The sequence below is a fragment of the Lonchura striata genome, chromosome 3 (assembly GCF_046129695.1).
Source record: "Lonchura striata isolate bLonStr1 chromosome 3, bLonStr1.mat, whole genome shotgun sequence".
Taxonomy (NCBI): Eukaryota; Metazoa; Chordata; class Aves; order Passeriformes; family Estrildidae; genus Lonchura; species Lonchura striata.
The window spans coordinates 45318493-45333787 of NC_134605.1; the positions used below are offsets into that span (position 1 = coordinate 45318493).

At 38.9% G+C, this 15295-nt stretch overlaps 1 protein-coding gene across 2 annotated transcripts in view; it reads right to left on the reverse strand.

The window, feature by feature from the left end:
- ARID4B (AT-rich interaction domain 4B) overlaps positions 1-15033 on the reverse strand; it is an 86710-nt gene extending 71677 nt beyond the window's left edge. For both annotated transcript variants that reach the window (XM_021527102.3, XM_021527101.3), the window contains exons 1-2: positions 14815-15033; positions 13632-13693 (exon numbers count right to left, since the gene is read on the reverse strand). In XM_021527102.3, the coding sequence (XP_021382777.2) occupies positions 13632-13637 (6 nt within the window). In that variant the 5' untranslated portion in view covers positions 13638-13693; positions 14815-15033. The remainder of the gene's footprint in view (positions 1-13631; positions 13694-14814) is intronic.
- Between the last annotated feature and the right edge of the window lie 262 nt (positions 15034-15295).

Here is a 15295-nt window from a genome sequence, read left to right on the forward strand (position 1 = left end):
GACATAAGTACAAGTAACAGAACCTGAAGATGCACCTCTAGAACAGGCAAACCAGTCTCTCCTCTGCTTTCCAGTGACTTGCCCTGAAAAAATATCCTCAATTTCTCCACTGGTTTAAGGAGATTTAGCATGCACACACCAACAGTCTTGTCTTCCTTTCTAGGTCAGTGTCAGCAGTAACTTTCAAGACTCACATTCTGCAAACTAGCCAAACTAAAAATACTTTTCACTTGTTTTGGGTTTTGACAATGTTTGACTTCAACTAGATACACACTAATCCCTACCCTTCTTAGTTTTTAGCATTAAGGGAATCCTTCTTTGTAACTTTTTGACAGATCTTCACTCCTGGTCTAAATTAGCCATTTATCCTTCACCAGGAACCTGCTATGCTATTCTTGAGTCTCCAAGGGAAATATTACACAAGAGCTAACAAAACACATCTCAATTGGATAAAACAACTAATACACTAAGAGTGCAATATTTTTGGCTTTAAAACAGTAAGCCCTTATATTTGGCTTTCCTTGAATTCCCGATGCTACAATTACGCTTTTGAAACATCTAATAGAATACCATTGTAATGAAACTCAAAGGCAAGCTAGCCAACAAATTGAAACTTTTAAAGAACTGCAGGTAATTTCTAGATATTAAAATATATACGTATATATTTCTGTGTGTATAAAAGTAAGTGTAAACTTGACCATTATTACCTTCACTGCATAAATTTTTTGGAAGTTCAAATTACAAGTATTGTTATTTACAGGTGTATCTATCCTGGTCTCTTTGATGACACAGTCTAGATATATTTTTTTGTGTCCTGATGATAATCCTTTCCTTTGTGGTTTTTTTTCCCCTTTTATATTTAACAAAAATTCATTTTCCTCTCCAAGCTTCCTGTGAATAAGATGCTACTTTCTAATAAAAAATTATTTTACATTACATGAGCTAAAATACAAATAGCATACAATAACTACATGCATGCAAAGTATCAGTAGTGCTTCTGTCTTAGTCCATGCAGAGGCTATATCTTCGAACATCTGGTGTACAGTCTTACAACCTTTGAACTGACAGTAAATTATATGGCAATACAAATATCTATCTCCATACTATCTTTCTTCTATGGAAATATGAGGATCTATCTTTCTATATGGTGTTACACCTTTCAAAATAGTAAAAAATTCTTCAGCTTCCTCTCCCAGTAAAAAAAAAAAGGAAAAGGGGAAAAAACCTCCAGTAAAAATTTAAAGCAACCACAACTATTGCATGTGCAAAGAAAAAGGTGCCTATATATAATTAGATAAATAAAATTACATAAAAGAGTTGCATTAGCCGAAGTTTTTCAATGTTCTGATTTCCCCCTAATATTCTAATGAAGCTATAGGTCCCTTAATAATGAACAGTACTACTAACAAGATTTCTTAACCCTATCTTCAAATCTCCTTAGAAACAGGCTACAGAACCCATGGCACTGCGCTAAAGAAAATGAGAGACAAGGCACAAACAGGGTTAAAGAGAAGTGAAGTATTAGCATTATTATACGCACACTTGCACTATGTAGAAGCAGCCAAGCAGCACAAAAACCAATTAAAATTAAGTTTGGTCTGCCACTGCAGTAAAATAGTTGGTTAAGGGTATAGATAGTTTCCAGTCAAGAAGAGTAGATTGGTTAAGATTTTAGCTATATAACCAATTATAATCACATAACCAATCATCTGGGTCTGAAAGGTTAGCTGGGATAGCAAAGAAATTAGTGCTACAAATAATTTACCAAGGTAAACTGCAGTAAATTATAATCATGCTCACAAGCAGACTACTTCTACTATTGAAAAAACTTGATTTTTACTTATGTAATCCTCTTCCAGAAAAATATAAACATTATTTTCCACAATACACTTTTCTTTCAAATAGACAGTTCCTCAAATATTAAGTAAATTGTAAATACTTCCCTCACTCTCCATGTTGAAAAACCCAACAACTCATTTGTATATCCCACTTTCCCCAGATTAATAAAAATAAATGCCTCTTCTGGAGTAAGGCATATGTAACTCGGTACAATTGCATATGGGTTAAAAATAACGTGAGGACTTCAAGTTTCAAAATAAAGTGAGGATTTCAAGTCCACAGTTTTTCTCTTTTTTTAATCAGAAAAACTATAGTGTTTCTTTAATAATATTCTTCTGTGAGCTAGTTTTACAAGTATCCTAACTTGTAGGAACACAGTTCCTAACTTACATAAATTTAACAAACATAAGCACACATGCAAACTTCTCTCCCAACTCAATTCATTTTTGGAGAATACTACTGGCCAAATACTCTTGCATGGTCAGTAGCAAGCATATTAAAAGAAAATTAATAATTTCTCTTTCTCATTTCTCTACCCAATATTCATCTTGCAGAGTAAGAGTTCAGTATTTAAGTTTGTGAAAGGAGGTTTGGGGGCAAAATGCAGAATGTAGTCAATGTGGCAACTACTCAGAACAGCGATGCAAGATTTTCCATCGAAAAATACCCATAGCCAAACCAAGCCTGCACACACTAAAAATTAACAGATATTAAGAAAACAGAAATACCCAGCTGAAGTCAAGTTTGGAGGAGATTTGTCAACTGCTGCATAATTATGAAGACATATTTTAGATGCATGCTACACAGAAAGTGTAAGCGCCATTGTAGAAATATAGGGAGTAAGAACAATTATATGTGCAGTTAGTATTCAGCTAGGCTACCTTTTAGACTTCAAGAAATTAAAGAACCTAGACTACTTGTTTCATACCTTTTATCCAATTTATCCACTCAGAATACTTCTGTTTCTTTGGCTACTCCTTTCTGCACCTGTTTCCAAAACATCTTCAGTTGGCTTAGCCTGTGACTAATGGCAGCCATTTTCAGGGAGTGACTATTTAAAGAAAGATCCTTGCTCAGATTCCACAAAACTCTTCAACATATTAAAAACCAGAGAATAAAACTTTTGAAGTTGCATAGGTAGTGTAAGAGTCTGTTCACTGCTTTCAAGTGTTCTGAAGTTATTATGTAAAGCCCAGTTTTTTTCTTAAAAGTCTTTAAGCCTCTTATACTAAAACCTTCAATTTTTTAGCCTCTTTTTAAAAAGTTAACATTTAGGATTACTCATGTGAAAGAGAAAAAATCTTCCCTAAGTTTTACTTGGTAGTCTTTTGTATGTCAACAATTCTACTGTTGCTTTCTACATGAAACCTTGTTACATTATCTGAAGTTGAACAGCGGCAACTCAAGAAACAAGTTGAACAAGAGGTCTTCAGTCCCAAGACACAATGCAAGAGCCTCAATGAGTCTCAATAAAATATCAGTGTCTCCATCTAATCACTAAGTTACAGTATTAACTTCATACGCCAATGAAATTCTAATAAATTATATGTTTATGATCAATGTTTTTCCCCTAAACCTAAGAAGATAATTGAAGAGAAATTCTAAAATACTTGGCTTCAAGGATAAACCTAATCTTCCGGTACTACCGTATGACAAATCAGCCCAATGTAATATTTCTTTTCACAGAAATACTGTGCATCACCCTGTGAGAAGAGGAATACCCAGTTAAAGCATTCACAATGGCTTACTAAGCAACTGATGTGCCCACGTACTACTTGGCTGGAATGTTGTTTCAGTGGCCACAAAAGCTGTTTGAGGAGAAACTGACAGAAAAAAAGGAAAAATGATGCCGTTCCTTTAAGACTAAGGAGGTTCTTTTGTAAACATAAGTCCCATCTGCGTATCACATTCACGTATTGCAGTGGTTTAGGTTGTTTCCCCCAAGTTCAATTCTGAGCAAACATAGTCAGGATATCCAGCTACAGCAGTAAGATAGCAAAGTTCTGGAACTGTATCTGGATTTGTCTGGAATCAAGTATCTTGGGAGGAAACTTACCATTTCCTTTTAGGGTTTTGTTTGTTTGTTTTAATATATATGTATATTTATTTGAAGATCTTAAAAGCTGATTTGTTTCCTCAAAACTCCAACTAAGTAAATACAATACACATAACTCGAGAAAACTTGATGAGGCCAGCTTAAGTATCATAGATCATTTTTATTCCACATAATAAATGCTATTTTTAATATTTATTGTCAGACCATAATTAAGATTTCATTTCACCATTTCAAATGTTCAAATAAGTGCTGTTGCATAGGAAGTTACTCCATTGGCAAAAAGAAAGATTGTTCTCTATTTTAGTGTAAAAAAGAGCATGTATTATTTTACTGAACTGAAATCAATGCTACTTGACACCCACAAATAAAAACACTTCACTAATTTAAAGTTGACCTACTACTACTTCAGCTGCCCTCTAGATGCTACCAATGTCTCATACAACACCAGTGAAAAAGTCTGTCATAGCAGAACATACACCTATCTCTCTCATATGTGTTATTATTACTATCCTGTCACCAAAAGAGTATTTGTCTTACAATACAGAATGGAACAAAATCAGCTTATTCACTTTACTCGCATCTAAAAACCTAAATTATCCTACACTGGCAAGCGTACATATAAATATGTACTTTTTTTGTACAATGTATGAAATAGAAAATTATTTTTTAAACAAAATGTTTATAAATGAAAAAAGTTTACCTTATCAATCCAACTTTTTGGCATGCATCAGGTATAGTAAAATGAAATCAGAATATTAGCTCAATAGCCAAAGAGCTACTAGCAAATAAAAACTGAATTAGTGTAGACAGGCATCTAATATACATACTAATACTTTCTGGACCTTCATGTTAAATTATTCCAAGGAATACACTTGGCAGGAGCCTTGGCAGTCCAATAATAAAATGGATAAAGAATATCGGAATATATTTGCAGAGTGACTTTGCAGGTTTCAAACCATGTATCTAATACAGTATGTCACCAAGTGACACAATCTTTTGTACTACTTGAATTTTAGGAATGTAAATACTGCACTAGTAATCTGTGAGTAAAGGAAAGAATCCAAGATTTAATGTCTTTTAAATTGTCCAACATTACAGGAAAATAGGCAGGAAATTCTGCAATGAAGAAAAAGACACCATACAGTTACCTAAATCATGTTCTACGTGTAAAGGTATGTGGGTTGTCATTGTAAAGTTCTGGAAGAGCACCTCAGAATGAATCTGCATGTAGAAAATGGAAATTACTCAAAGTTGAATTATCATCTCCATTTTTGTCTCTGTTCCAAGCAGCAAGGTATTGGTACATATCAAACTCTAATTTCCAAATAGTACTGCAGTCTTACTTATGCTTAAGTATTTCACTACCTCCCTTGATGCCCATCTAGCAGGGCAACCTTCTAAAGTAACTGAAGTGGAAATTTATAATAATTTCTATGTTTTCAAAATGCATTTATATTTATGAAAGTACAAAGATTAAGAAGGATATATATTTTATTTCTAAGTTCAGTGATATAATTTGAAGTTACATTCATCTATCTTTCAATAAGCACAGTAGTAAAATAAGTTTAAAAGTGAAAATATATTTTCCATTACAAATTCCTGAATTCTGAAATGCTGATATAACATGTACTCATTTAAGAAAATGGTTCAATCCCTTATTCTTTCTCCCAGGAAAAGAAGTCATGCCAACCTAAGTGTCATATCATTAACAAAAAAATTAACTTAACACCCTTTCACTTAAATACTCACAAAGGATATTAGAAAGTCTCTTCCACCATTTTAAATTAATTTAAAGTATTCTTTGAAACCTTAGAAGAATGTATTCCACATTTATTTTAAAGAAAACATGGAGTGGACTGTTTTAAATGTACAAGTGAGATTTGGTGCTTGCAGTCTGCTGTTGAGAGGATAGCTGAAAATAAGAAGGAAAAAATAATTATCACAGTAGATCAGGTTGCCCTGCCACAAACAGAAACATTTTTTTCAAATCAGAAGAGAATGTGAAAAAACAAATTACTCCCTACTACATTATTTATTACAGCTGAAATCTTGCATCAGATACGCTTGGATCTGAATTTTGCTGAAGTGAAATCCCATTTCTCAAATCCCATTTAGAAGGATTGTCTTAAATGATGAGGTATACTTAGTTAGAAGGACACCTAAGAGGGAAAAGGGAAAGGATCACAGAAAAAAGCTCAGCTAGAATACCAGTTCTTTGAAAGGAAGATAACATATCATCCAAATACCTGCATTAAGTTTCTGGTAATAAGCAGAAAATGTCACACACCGCACTCTACCATCTCCAACTGGCATTAACACCCAACTGTCACCAAGTCTCCACTTGTCTACCCATAAATATACAGGCCTTCTTAACACATACAAAAAAAACGGAAGTTTTACTTCGATTCCCTTCAACTTCCTTATCAAAGTGATGTATTGTCTCCAAATTATCATTCCCTATTGTTTTAGTTTGGAATAAATGTAGCACAATCACTTACATCTTCTGTCCATTAGTAAAGTACCTATTGTCAAAATGTATTATAGACATATATTGTCCTTTATAGGATAGAAATCTAGTATTTATAAATATCTTTCTATAGAAAATTGTAATACCAACTGTTTCTCTAATTTAAGTATAAAGAGACATAATTATTATGATTGGTATTCTTTCCAAATGCTGAAGAAGAACTTGAAGGAGGAGGGAAAGCAAAGCTTATACTGGCCTCCTTAAAAAATGAGGTTTTTCATCTGATACAATCTCTTAAGACCTCTCTGTTTTTTGAAATCAATATTTATCATATTGAAAATTGAATTTTATTCATTCCTTTCAAGACACAGCATCAATTCAATTAAATATTTTCAATCAATATTTTCTAGAAAATATGGACTTCAAACCTGTAAAGAAGTCTGGTGTTCTAGGTAGCAAGAAAGCACCAAAAAAACTTCTATGTCTATTTAACCTGTAGAGAGTTTACAAAATGTTTAGCCTAATGACTGTAAACTGCTAATTTGGCAGAAGGATGGGGAAGGATGTATGTTCAGATGCAGTTTAAACCAATCCTAATCAGCCTTGGTGCACTTATGCTTTTGTGCCCTTTCTTCCTCTGCCAGGCATCAGTCAGGACAGGAACAGTCTGCAAGTGAAGAGTATATGTATCTGATTGTTTCTAATTTCAGCCTAGTTCCGTGTACTCGGGCACCACACAAACGGACTGCTAGCACTGAAGACAATGAGAATAAACAGCCAAGAGTGGGAGAAGGAGACAAGACTGCATTCTTCCATGACCATACAATACTTTAATTTGGCAAACTACTTAAGAAACAAAATTCTTTGCTTCAAGTTGTTGGAGGACAAACCAACACATTAAACAGTAAGAACAGCAAAATCCTCTGCCCAAGAACCTGGGTGATCTGCTCTGCAACAAAGCTCTATAGATGTCTGCATTCACACTTAGCTTAAATGACAACTTATGAATGCTGTCTCTAGTTACTTCTTAAGGGAATCTGCATAAGTCACAATCAAAGACTACTTAAACTGGGAGTTATAGATGCTAAAAAGTATTTTCTTTGTTGTACTGACTACCGTCTTCACTCTAGAGCAAATATAGGCTCAAAGACAACATCAATGGGAGCAAGTAACTCCATGTTAACTGGAATGATGCCTTTCCTACTGTTTTCACTCACTAAGGAAAATGCCTTTTCATAATTCAGCACAATTTTCTTCATAGTGAAGACAGGTTCAGGTACCCCCAAAATAGTACTCCACATTCAATTAATTAATAGATACTCAATTAGGAAATCACTGCCACACAAGTGGTCGCACATAAAGCAGCTGGCTGATCTCAGTCCTAATTTTCTACAGGTAACTCGGCAACACCCTCCACCACCCTGCTCTGACATTCTCACAGCTGGCTTTCAGAGCTTGCTTACAAACACTTCTTGCTAAACAGGTCATGACTGCTTTATAGTCTGCCAAGCCAAAAAAAAAAAAAAAAAAAAAAAAAAAACCCACAAAAAAAAAAGAAAAAACCAACAACAACTGAACAATAATGCTTGCTTTATTGAATTTCTCCCCTGGTTCAAACTAATCTTCAGAAGGAAAATAGATGCCTTGTCAAGTATTGAATATCAAAGTGGCTTGCTGTCTTTTCCTTACTTGAATTCCCTGAAATATCCCCTCATCTTGTCACCCCATGTTAATAGAAAAAAAAACAACAAAAAACCCAACTACCCAGATTTATGACTTTCCATCAAAACCTTTTAAAATCATTATGGTAACACACATTAAAACACTAACATTTAGTTTATGCATAGGGCTAAACAATTTTTCTCAGTTCCCTGGAGGCCTTTTGAAGTCTTCTAGAAGTCTTTCAAAATCTATTCCATGCACATATACAAGCAAAATAGCAAGCACAGTAACTGGACAACACTAAGTGCTAATTGGAAAAGGCAGAAGTAGTCTTTTTTACCTAAGTACATAAATTAAAAAGCAAGCAGCCACAATACCTGACTTCTCACCATTTCTCAACTGTGACCCGAGTCACATTTAAGACAAAAATCATTCAAGATACACGGTTTTCAGCTTTGTACATTTCAATAAAAAAAGCTGAAGGGCCTATTAAGTAGAAACGCAGAGAATCCAACTGTTGCATTTCACAACAGGTAGTGAACAGAAAGTGGGTTAACTACTTTCAAATAAGTATGAACTGATAAATAATCAAGCTTTTGGATGGCTGTGCATAACATTAGAGTGCCAAGTAAAAATAAGCCTTAGGTTTTTCTGTAAAATTTGTTACCTTTTTCAATGAGGTCACCTCAAACTCCCTTTTATTCTTTAGTCTATTATAAAAGCATATGTTTCTAAGGAAAATGTGTGTATCTGTAGGATTTAAACCAAAAATTTGAAACCAATTTGTGACAACAGTATCATTTCCACCTTCTCAAAGTTAGCACTATTTTTTCAGTTTACTCAATCAGCAAAGCATTCAGATTAAGTATTTGACAGTGACAGTAAAACTTAATATATCAAAACCTTTGCATTTTGTTTCAAAGGGCTTTTCAACTACAATGCAGAATTTCTTTGAAAATAGACATGCAATGTGTATCACAGCATGCTTCTGCTCTGCATGTATACAATACTTGTTTTGGATTACAAAGTGAATTGAATAACCATCCCAAAGTGTTCCAGTGAAGATATGCACATTCATTATTCTGCCTACTAACATTTTTCTTAGACAGTATGCTCATACAATAGTTATGCTGTCATGAGAGCATTGATCCAAAAATCCTTCACCAACTTTGAAGATAATAATACAGGCAACTTATCTGTACTAGTGCTCATAGTTTATTACAACTTCAGCCTTCTCAATGTAAGACAGCCTTTTTTCCACTATGTGGTCTAATTAACTTCAAGCCCTTATAAACCAATACAACCATTCAACAGCCACATACTACCCATGCAGATTTGAGTTCAAGACTTCTGTACTGTTTAGCCACTGTAAAATATACAAAGACTAGCATTTTAAAAGTGCAAATAAGCAATTTCAAAATCACATAGATTATTCCAACATGACTTGTAATTGCTTGGTGCAAGTGGTGTTTACTTTCCTTTCTACATAATTATGCAAGCACGAGGAAGTCAATAACTGCCTCTGATCACTTGTTCAAACTGGAACATCAGGAAAGAATTTAAGAAAGTAATTCTTCACAATGTAAAAACTAGTTATAGAATAAAACCACCTCTTAATACTTACCTGTTCTCCTGCCTCCATCACAAAAACTATTCTAACAGTACTCTTCCTTTAGAAATCTCTATTTCTGCTGTAATTCAAGTAGTTAACCAGAAAGTGAAAGGTCACTACATTCCACAACTGGTTTCCAGCCTGCCTAAGACCAATGGGATTTTCAAATGACTTGTGCTCAAAGTTGCAAATTAGTGGCTGAAAAGTTTACTAGATATTTTAATTTTGTCTTCAGCCATACTGGCAGAGAATATGAGCAATGGTCCGGCACACATTAAAGGAAAGCACTACGGCATCCATGTGCACCAGTGATCTCTCTGGGTAGCTGGAAAAGTCACTAGGACAGACTACTGAAACAAAAATGTAAATTCAGGATGAATTAAAACCAAACCAAAACAAAAAATCTACCACAAACCACAGGCATAGCTTTCTTAATTTGTTAGCGTGGCAACTTAGAGCAAGCATCCAGGAACATCTAGGATTACCGAAGTATCAACAACCATTAAATAGTTCGTACTTTACAGAATGAAAAACATGAACATGCAAATAGTATCAAAACATTTAAACAATAATTTCAGATCTCTTAATTCACAGAGCATTGCTTTAGCTTCTGGGACATTGATCCCCCCTCCACAGTGGAACTTTTTAACTACAGTGGATACATTACCTTCATTCACATATTTATATATCAAACAAATGCCATGATACATATTAAAAATCTCATGAGCATTTGCAGCAGTTGTTAGTACAAATCATTGGTGGAACCAAGTTTGTGCTCATTTCTCTCTCTAAAAGCAGACACTTTGCTTTCATGGCGATTATTTCCTGATTTTGGAGCTTAAAAAAACCACTCTATAAGAATGCCTTTACATATATTGCTACCTACTTAGTAAGCAGTCATTTGATGTCATGCAATTACTTTTTAAATCAATCAGATTCTACATTCTTCTGACACATACTTAATGCAAAAGGGCCTTATACAAAAGGTGCTAAATTAAACAACAAAAAAACTTCACAACATGCAAGCAATCCTAGCCACTATCTACACAACTGTATTAACTATCAGAGGTAAATCAACACAGGAAAAAGCCTGATTTAGTAGAGCATCACAATAACAAGCACCATACTATCAAGACTTTGAACACTTCTTGTAAGATAGATTTCAAAAGTTTGTTTTTAAGTGGTCTTAGCAGTCCATGGGAACACTACTTAATAGGCTAAAGTTACTGGTTTATACGAGGGTCTTTATTTCCTTGGATTAAGCTGGGTTATTACAAGGAAAGCAGTTATACCAACAGCTTTGGTAGTCTCTTAGCAGGCAGCATACCTCTTTTGTGTCAAAGCATTGCGAAATGCAAGAACACGAGTGACTTACAGTTTTGTGTCAATACAATTGTTGGTGCTGCTCCTAAATATACCTCACTGTGTTTTACAAAGAAAGATCAACATTTTATCCATGCCACACAGGTGGGGGAAAGGAGTCAGTAAAGTTACTTGAGTTGTTCAAGTTAACATAAAGAGACAAAGATACTGACAAGGAATCCAGTCCTAAGGCTCTGTGCACCAGAATCCACAACACTCTGCACTTGAAAGAATGATGAAGGCATAAATCAAAACACAGGCCTCAGTCGTGCAGTCAGAAGCAAGTCTGCAACAGCAGACTCTAAGCAAGACTAGGTCTTAAAGTATTAAATCCTCTATATGCCGAAGTGTCCTTGAGTATCCAAAGAGTGTGCTCTTTGGATAACTTAAAAAATAAATGCACAGAAATATACAGTCATATTTAAACAGTATCTTGATCTAATATAGTCAATGTTACCTTGAAGTGATATAAACAAAGTTAATAATTGTCTTAAGTATTCTCCCTTATTGCTTCTTATTGGACAAGCTTGTATCCTTGTAAGCATAACTAACAAAATACAAATTTAAGGCAGCCAGAAGGACTGATCCACTGCGTAACTCCTATAACCTCAGTTTCATTGTTGCATCTTAGAAATTTCTTTGGAGCCACAACTCTGTTCAAAGTTTCCCTGTAATAGTTAAAGCTTCAAAGTAATGACTTACAGATTAACCTCCCTTAACACTACAGGGCACAATATATAAAGTATTGGAGTTATCTCAAGCATATATAAGTTTGAACACTACATACACACACAAATTGCAAAAATTACAGACTTAAACTTAACACCAGAACACACTGACAGAATTTATTCTAACTTTAAAAATAAATATGCAATAGTGGCACAAACCTTACTGAAGAGTAAATAAGCTGAGAGGGTGATTTTTTTTTTTAATACAGATCTATTAACAGGTTTTTGTATTTGTTACTCTAAATTGAATCATCTGTTATACATTCAATTCAGCCTGAAGTGGATCTGTATCACTGTTTCACAGAACACTTTGCGTTCTACTTGTGATCTGACCTCCTCATGCTCCCAGCTGTCTATCTACATATTAATATGGCTCTAAAACCACAGTATCTGAACCTAATCTCTATGGTAACTGTAAGATTTGTTTACATTAAAAAAGAATATTAGAAACTTATGTAAATTTAACTGTCATTTAAATAAGTGTTTTTCCCTTCTGAGGAAGAAAGCTCCCTATACTGCCTCCTATTTATCTTGCTTCCATCTCCAGTATCTCTCCACCAGGCAATGCGCCACGTTTAGAAAGCTCCCTATCATACAACTTCAACAGCCTGTTGTTGTAAATTCATAAATAGTTTACTTTTAATAAGACAGATGTGTGCAGTATTTTAGATCTTAGCACTTGCTAAAGAAAAATTGTAGGGCAATTAAAACATGATTTTCCAAAAAACTGTCATAAAGTCACCAAAGTAAAAAAAAACATGCTAACCTTTAACAGCTATACAGAAAGACTTTGCTGCTCAGCAACCCAGATCAATCTAGAAATTAAAAGAGTCTATTTCATTTACCATTTCCAGCAGTGACTGTAGTACTGGGTACACATTTTACATAATACTTATTTACAGACAGTAGACAAAAACTCTTATAGTAGAAGAACCCATATACAGACTGCTCTTTTTTATTAACAAATACCAAAGAACTGATGCATCACAGGTTTGTAACAATTGTTTTTTATAAGACTTATAGTATTTTGAAATGAGATTTACTGCTGCTCAGCAGGACCGGGAGCTGAATTACATGGGGGTGATGGTAACAAGAACAGCAGTTTGAGCGAGACATAGCAAAATGGTAAAAAAAAAACCTAACACACGCAGCTGTTAAAAACTACTTTTAGGTACATAGTTCTTGGCCACACACAGAAGAAATAATTCTATTCCACCAAAACAATCTTTTTTGCTACTTAGCTTGCATAATATATCAAACATAAATAGTCTAGAAAGGTCTAAGAGAAGAAAAATGCATGACATTTGAGGTACAAGAGTACATTGAGTGAGGCACATGAATACTACACAGCACCGAGAGGAAAATTAGAACCCGTTTGAAAATCTTTCTGCACCTTACAGCAATCATTTCACTGCAGAGAATCACTTACATGCACCCTCCCCAGTCACATCAAGATTACTCATTCAACAAAACTCCTATTGACGAATAGAAAGTAAGTAAATCTACCCTCTATTCAAGTAAACAATGTTGTAGAGCCAGCAAATCCCCCACAACGTTACTTTCTCGAGCAGGGTGACTGTGCCCTGCTCCTCCATGAAGCAAGCTCAGCCCAGGCAGCCATGTCCTTATTCTCCTACAAACAATGTTTCTGAAGGAGAACAGCCCCTGCTCGGGGAACTTACAGCTTCCCCCAGCATAACGCGGTGGAGCGAGGCCCGCCCCACGATCGGCAAACGAGCCAGGCACCGAAACACGGCAGTGGGGGCGAAGCTGCCCGCAGTCTGGATCTGCACCAGCACCGAGCCTCGCACCGGGGTCGGGACAGATGGACTGACAGATAGGACAGCATTTTTCCATGCAACCCTCCCTCCTTTCCCCTTCCAGGCACGCAAGCGAGTGTTTTACCTTCATGATGAGCTCAGGCTGCGGTAAAAGCCTCGACTGTGGCTGAGCGGCCGAGGCTGGACCTGGAATTTAAAACAAAGCGCTAAGGCACCGCACCAGCCGCTCGCACCGGGCGGGGGGAGGGGAGCCAAACATCGGGTGGGGGCGCTGGGCTCCTCCCGAAACTCCCCCTTTCCTACCCCGGATCCCCTCTTCTCCCGCGGCTCACCCCCTTCCCTCTTTCCTCGGCCGCTGTTTCCCCCCGCGGCTCCCACACGCCGCGGCTTCCCCTACACCCGCTGCCACTGACGCCATTTCTGTCAGAGGAGGAGAAACTTGCCACAACAACAACCCACCCCCGGCTGCCGCGGGAGGGGGGAGGCGCCCGGCCGCCTCCCCGGGGCGCTGCGCCCCCTCCTCGGGCACCGAGCGGCGGGAGGGCACCCCCGGGGTCCCAGCGCAGGCAACACCCCCTCCTCGCCTCACCGCGGGGAGAGGGAGAGCGGAGAGAAGGAGGGAGAGAGGGAGGGAGGCTCTTCCTCCATTGTACGAGGAAGAGTGCCCGTGTGCACGGCGTGGAGCAGGGTGTCGGGAGCAGTCCCCCCCACCCCCGACACACACACGCTTTTGTAGGGGCTGCGGCTCCGGATCGCGGCGGCTCCTCCTCCCTCCGTCTCCCCCCCTAAATAAAGGAAAGCGCTGACTCCGCCGCAGGAGTTTCGGCAGCAACAGCCGCAACTCCCCGGCTCGGCGCAGCGGGTCCGGGCGGGGGGAGGGAGGGAGAGCAGGCAGGAGGCGGCGGAGGAGGGGAAGAAAAGGAAGAAGAAGAAGAAAAGAAGGGAGCGGGGACAGGGAGGGAGGAAGGGAGGGGGGCGGGGAGAAAGGGGCCCGACCTGCTCGGCGGGGACACGGAGCGTGTGTCTGTGTGAGTGTGGAGGAGGGGGCTCCGTCCCTCCCGGCAGAGAGGCTGGAGGAGAAGCCGCCGGTCCCTCCCCCCGGCCCGCCACTGGGTGTTTGGGGTGGGGGGGGGAAGACGAAGCATCGGCGAGTCCCGCCGCAGTCTCTCTACCAGGAGAAAAACAAGCGCCCCCCTCCCTCCCTCGCCGCCGCACGCCCGGCCCCGCGCCCCCACGGGGCCCCTCGCCGCCTCCCCGCCCGCCGCCGGCGGGACACGGGGGCTCCTTCTCCGGCTCGGCGCCCTCACCTTTGTTCCGCGGCGACCGCCCGCCCGCTACTCCCCCGGCCCGAGGCGGGGGGCACGGAAGGCAACTGGGCGAAGGCTCCTCTCAGCTCCGGGCACCCCCGGCCCCGCTCGACGCTGCTGCAGCGGCTCCGCTGGCGGCGGCCCCGCACGGCGGGCGGAGGGGCCGATCCGTCCTGCGCGGCCCCGGCGGCGGTGACTGCACGGCTCAGTCCCCCTCCCCCTCCCGCACCGATGACTGACTGACGGGCGAACGGGAGCGGCCACGCCCCCTTCCCCACCTCCCCCATTGGGCCGTGTCCCGCACGGCCCGCCTACCCCGCGGTCCCATTGGCCTTCGTGTCGGAAATACTGACATCATTCTTCTCCACTTCTATGGAAACTGAGACTCGGCGCCGAGGGGGCTTATGGGGAATGCCGTTCTTGCTTGCTGTTAGCAGCATTTCCGGCAGGCAGCACGGCGCGGCTCAGTGGACTACAACTC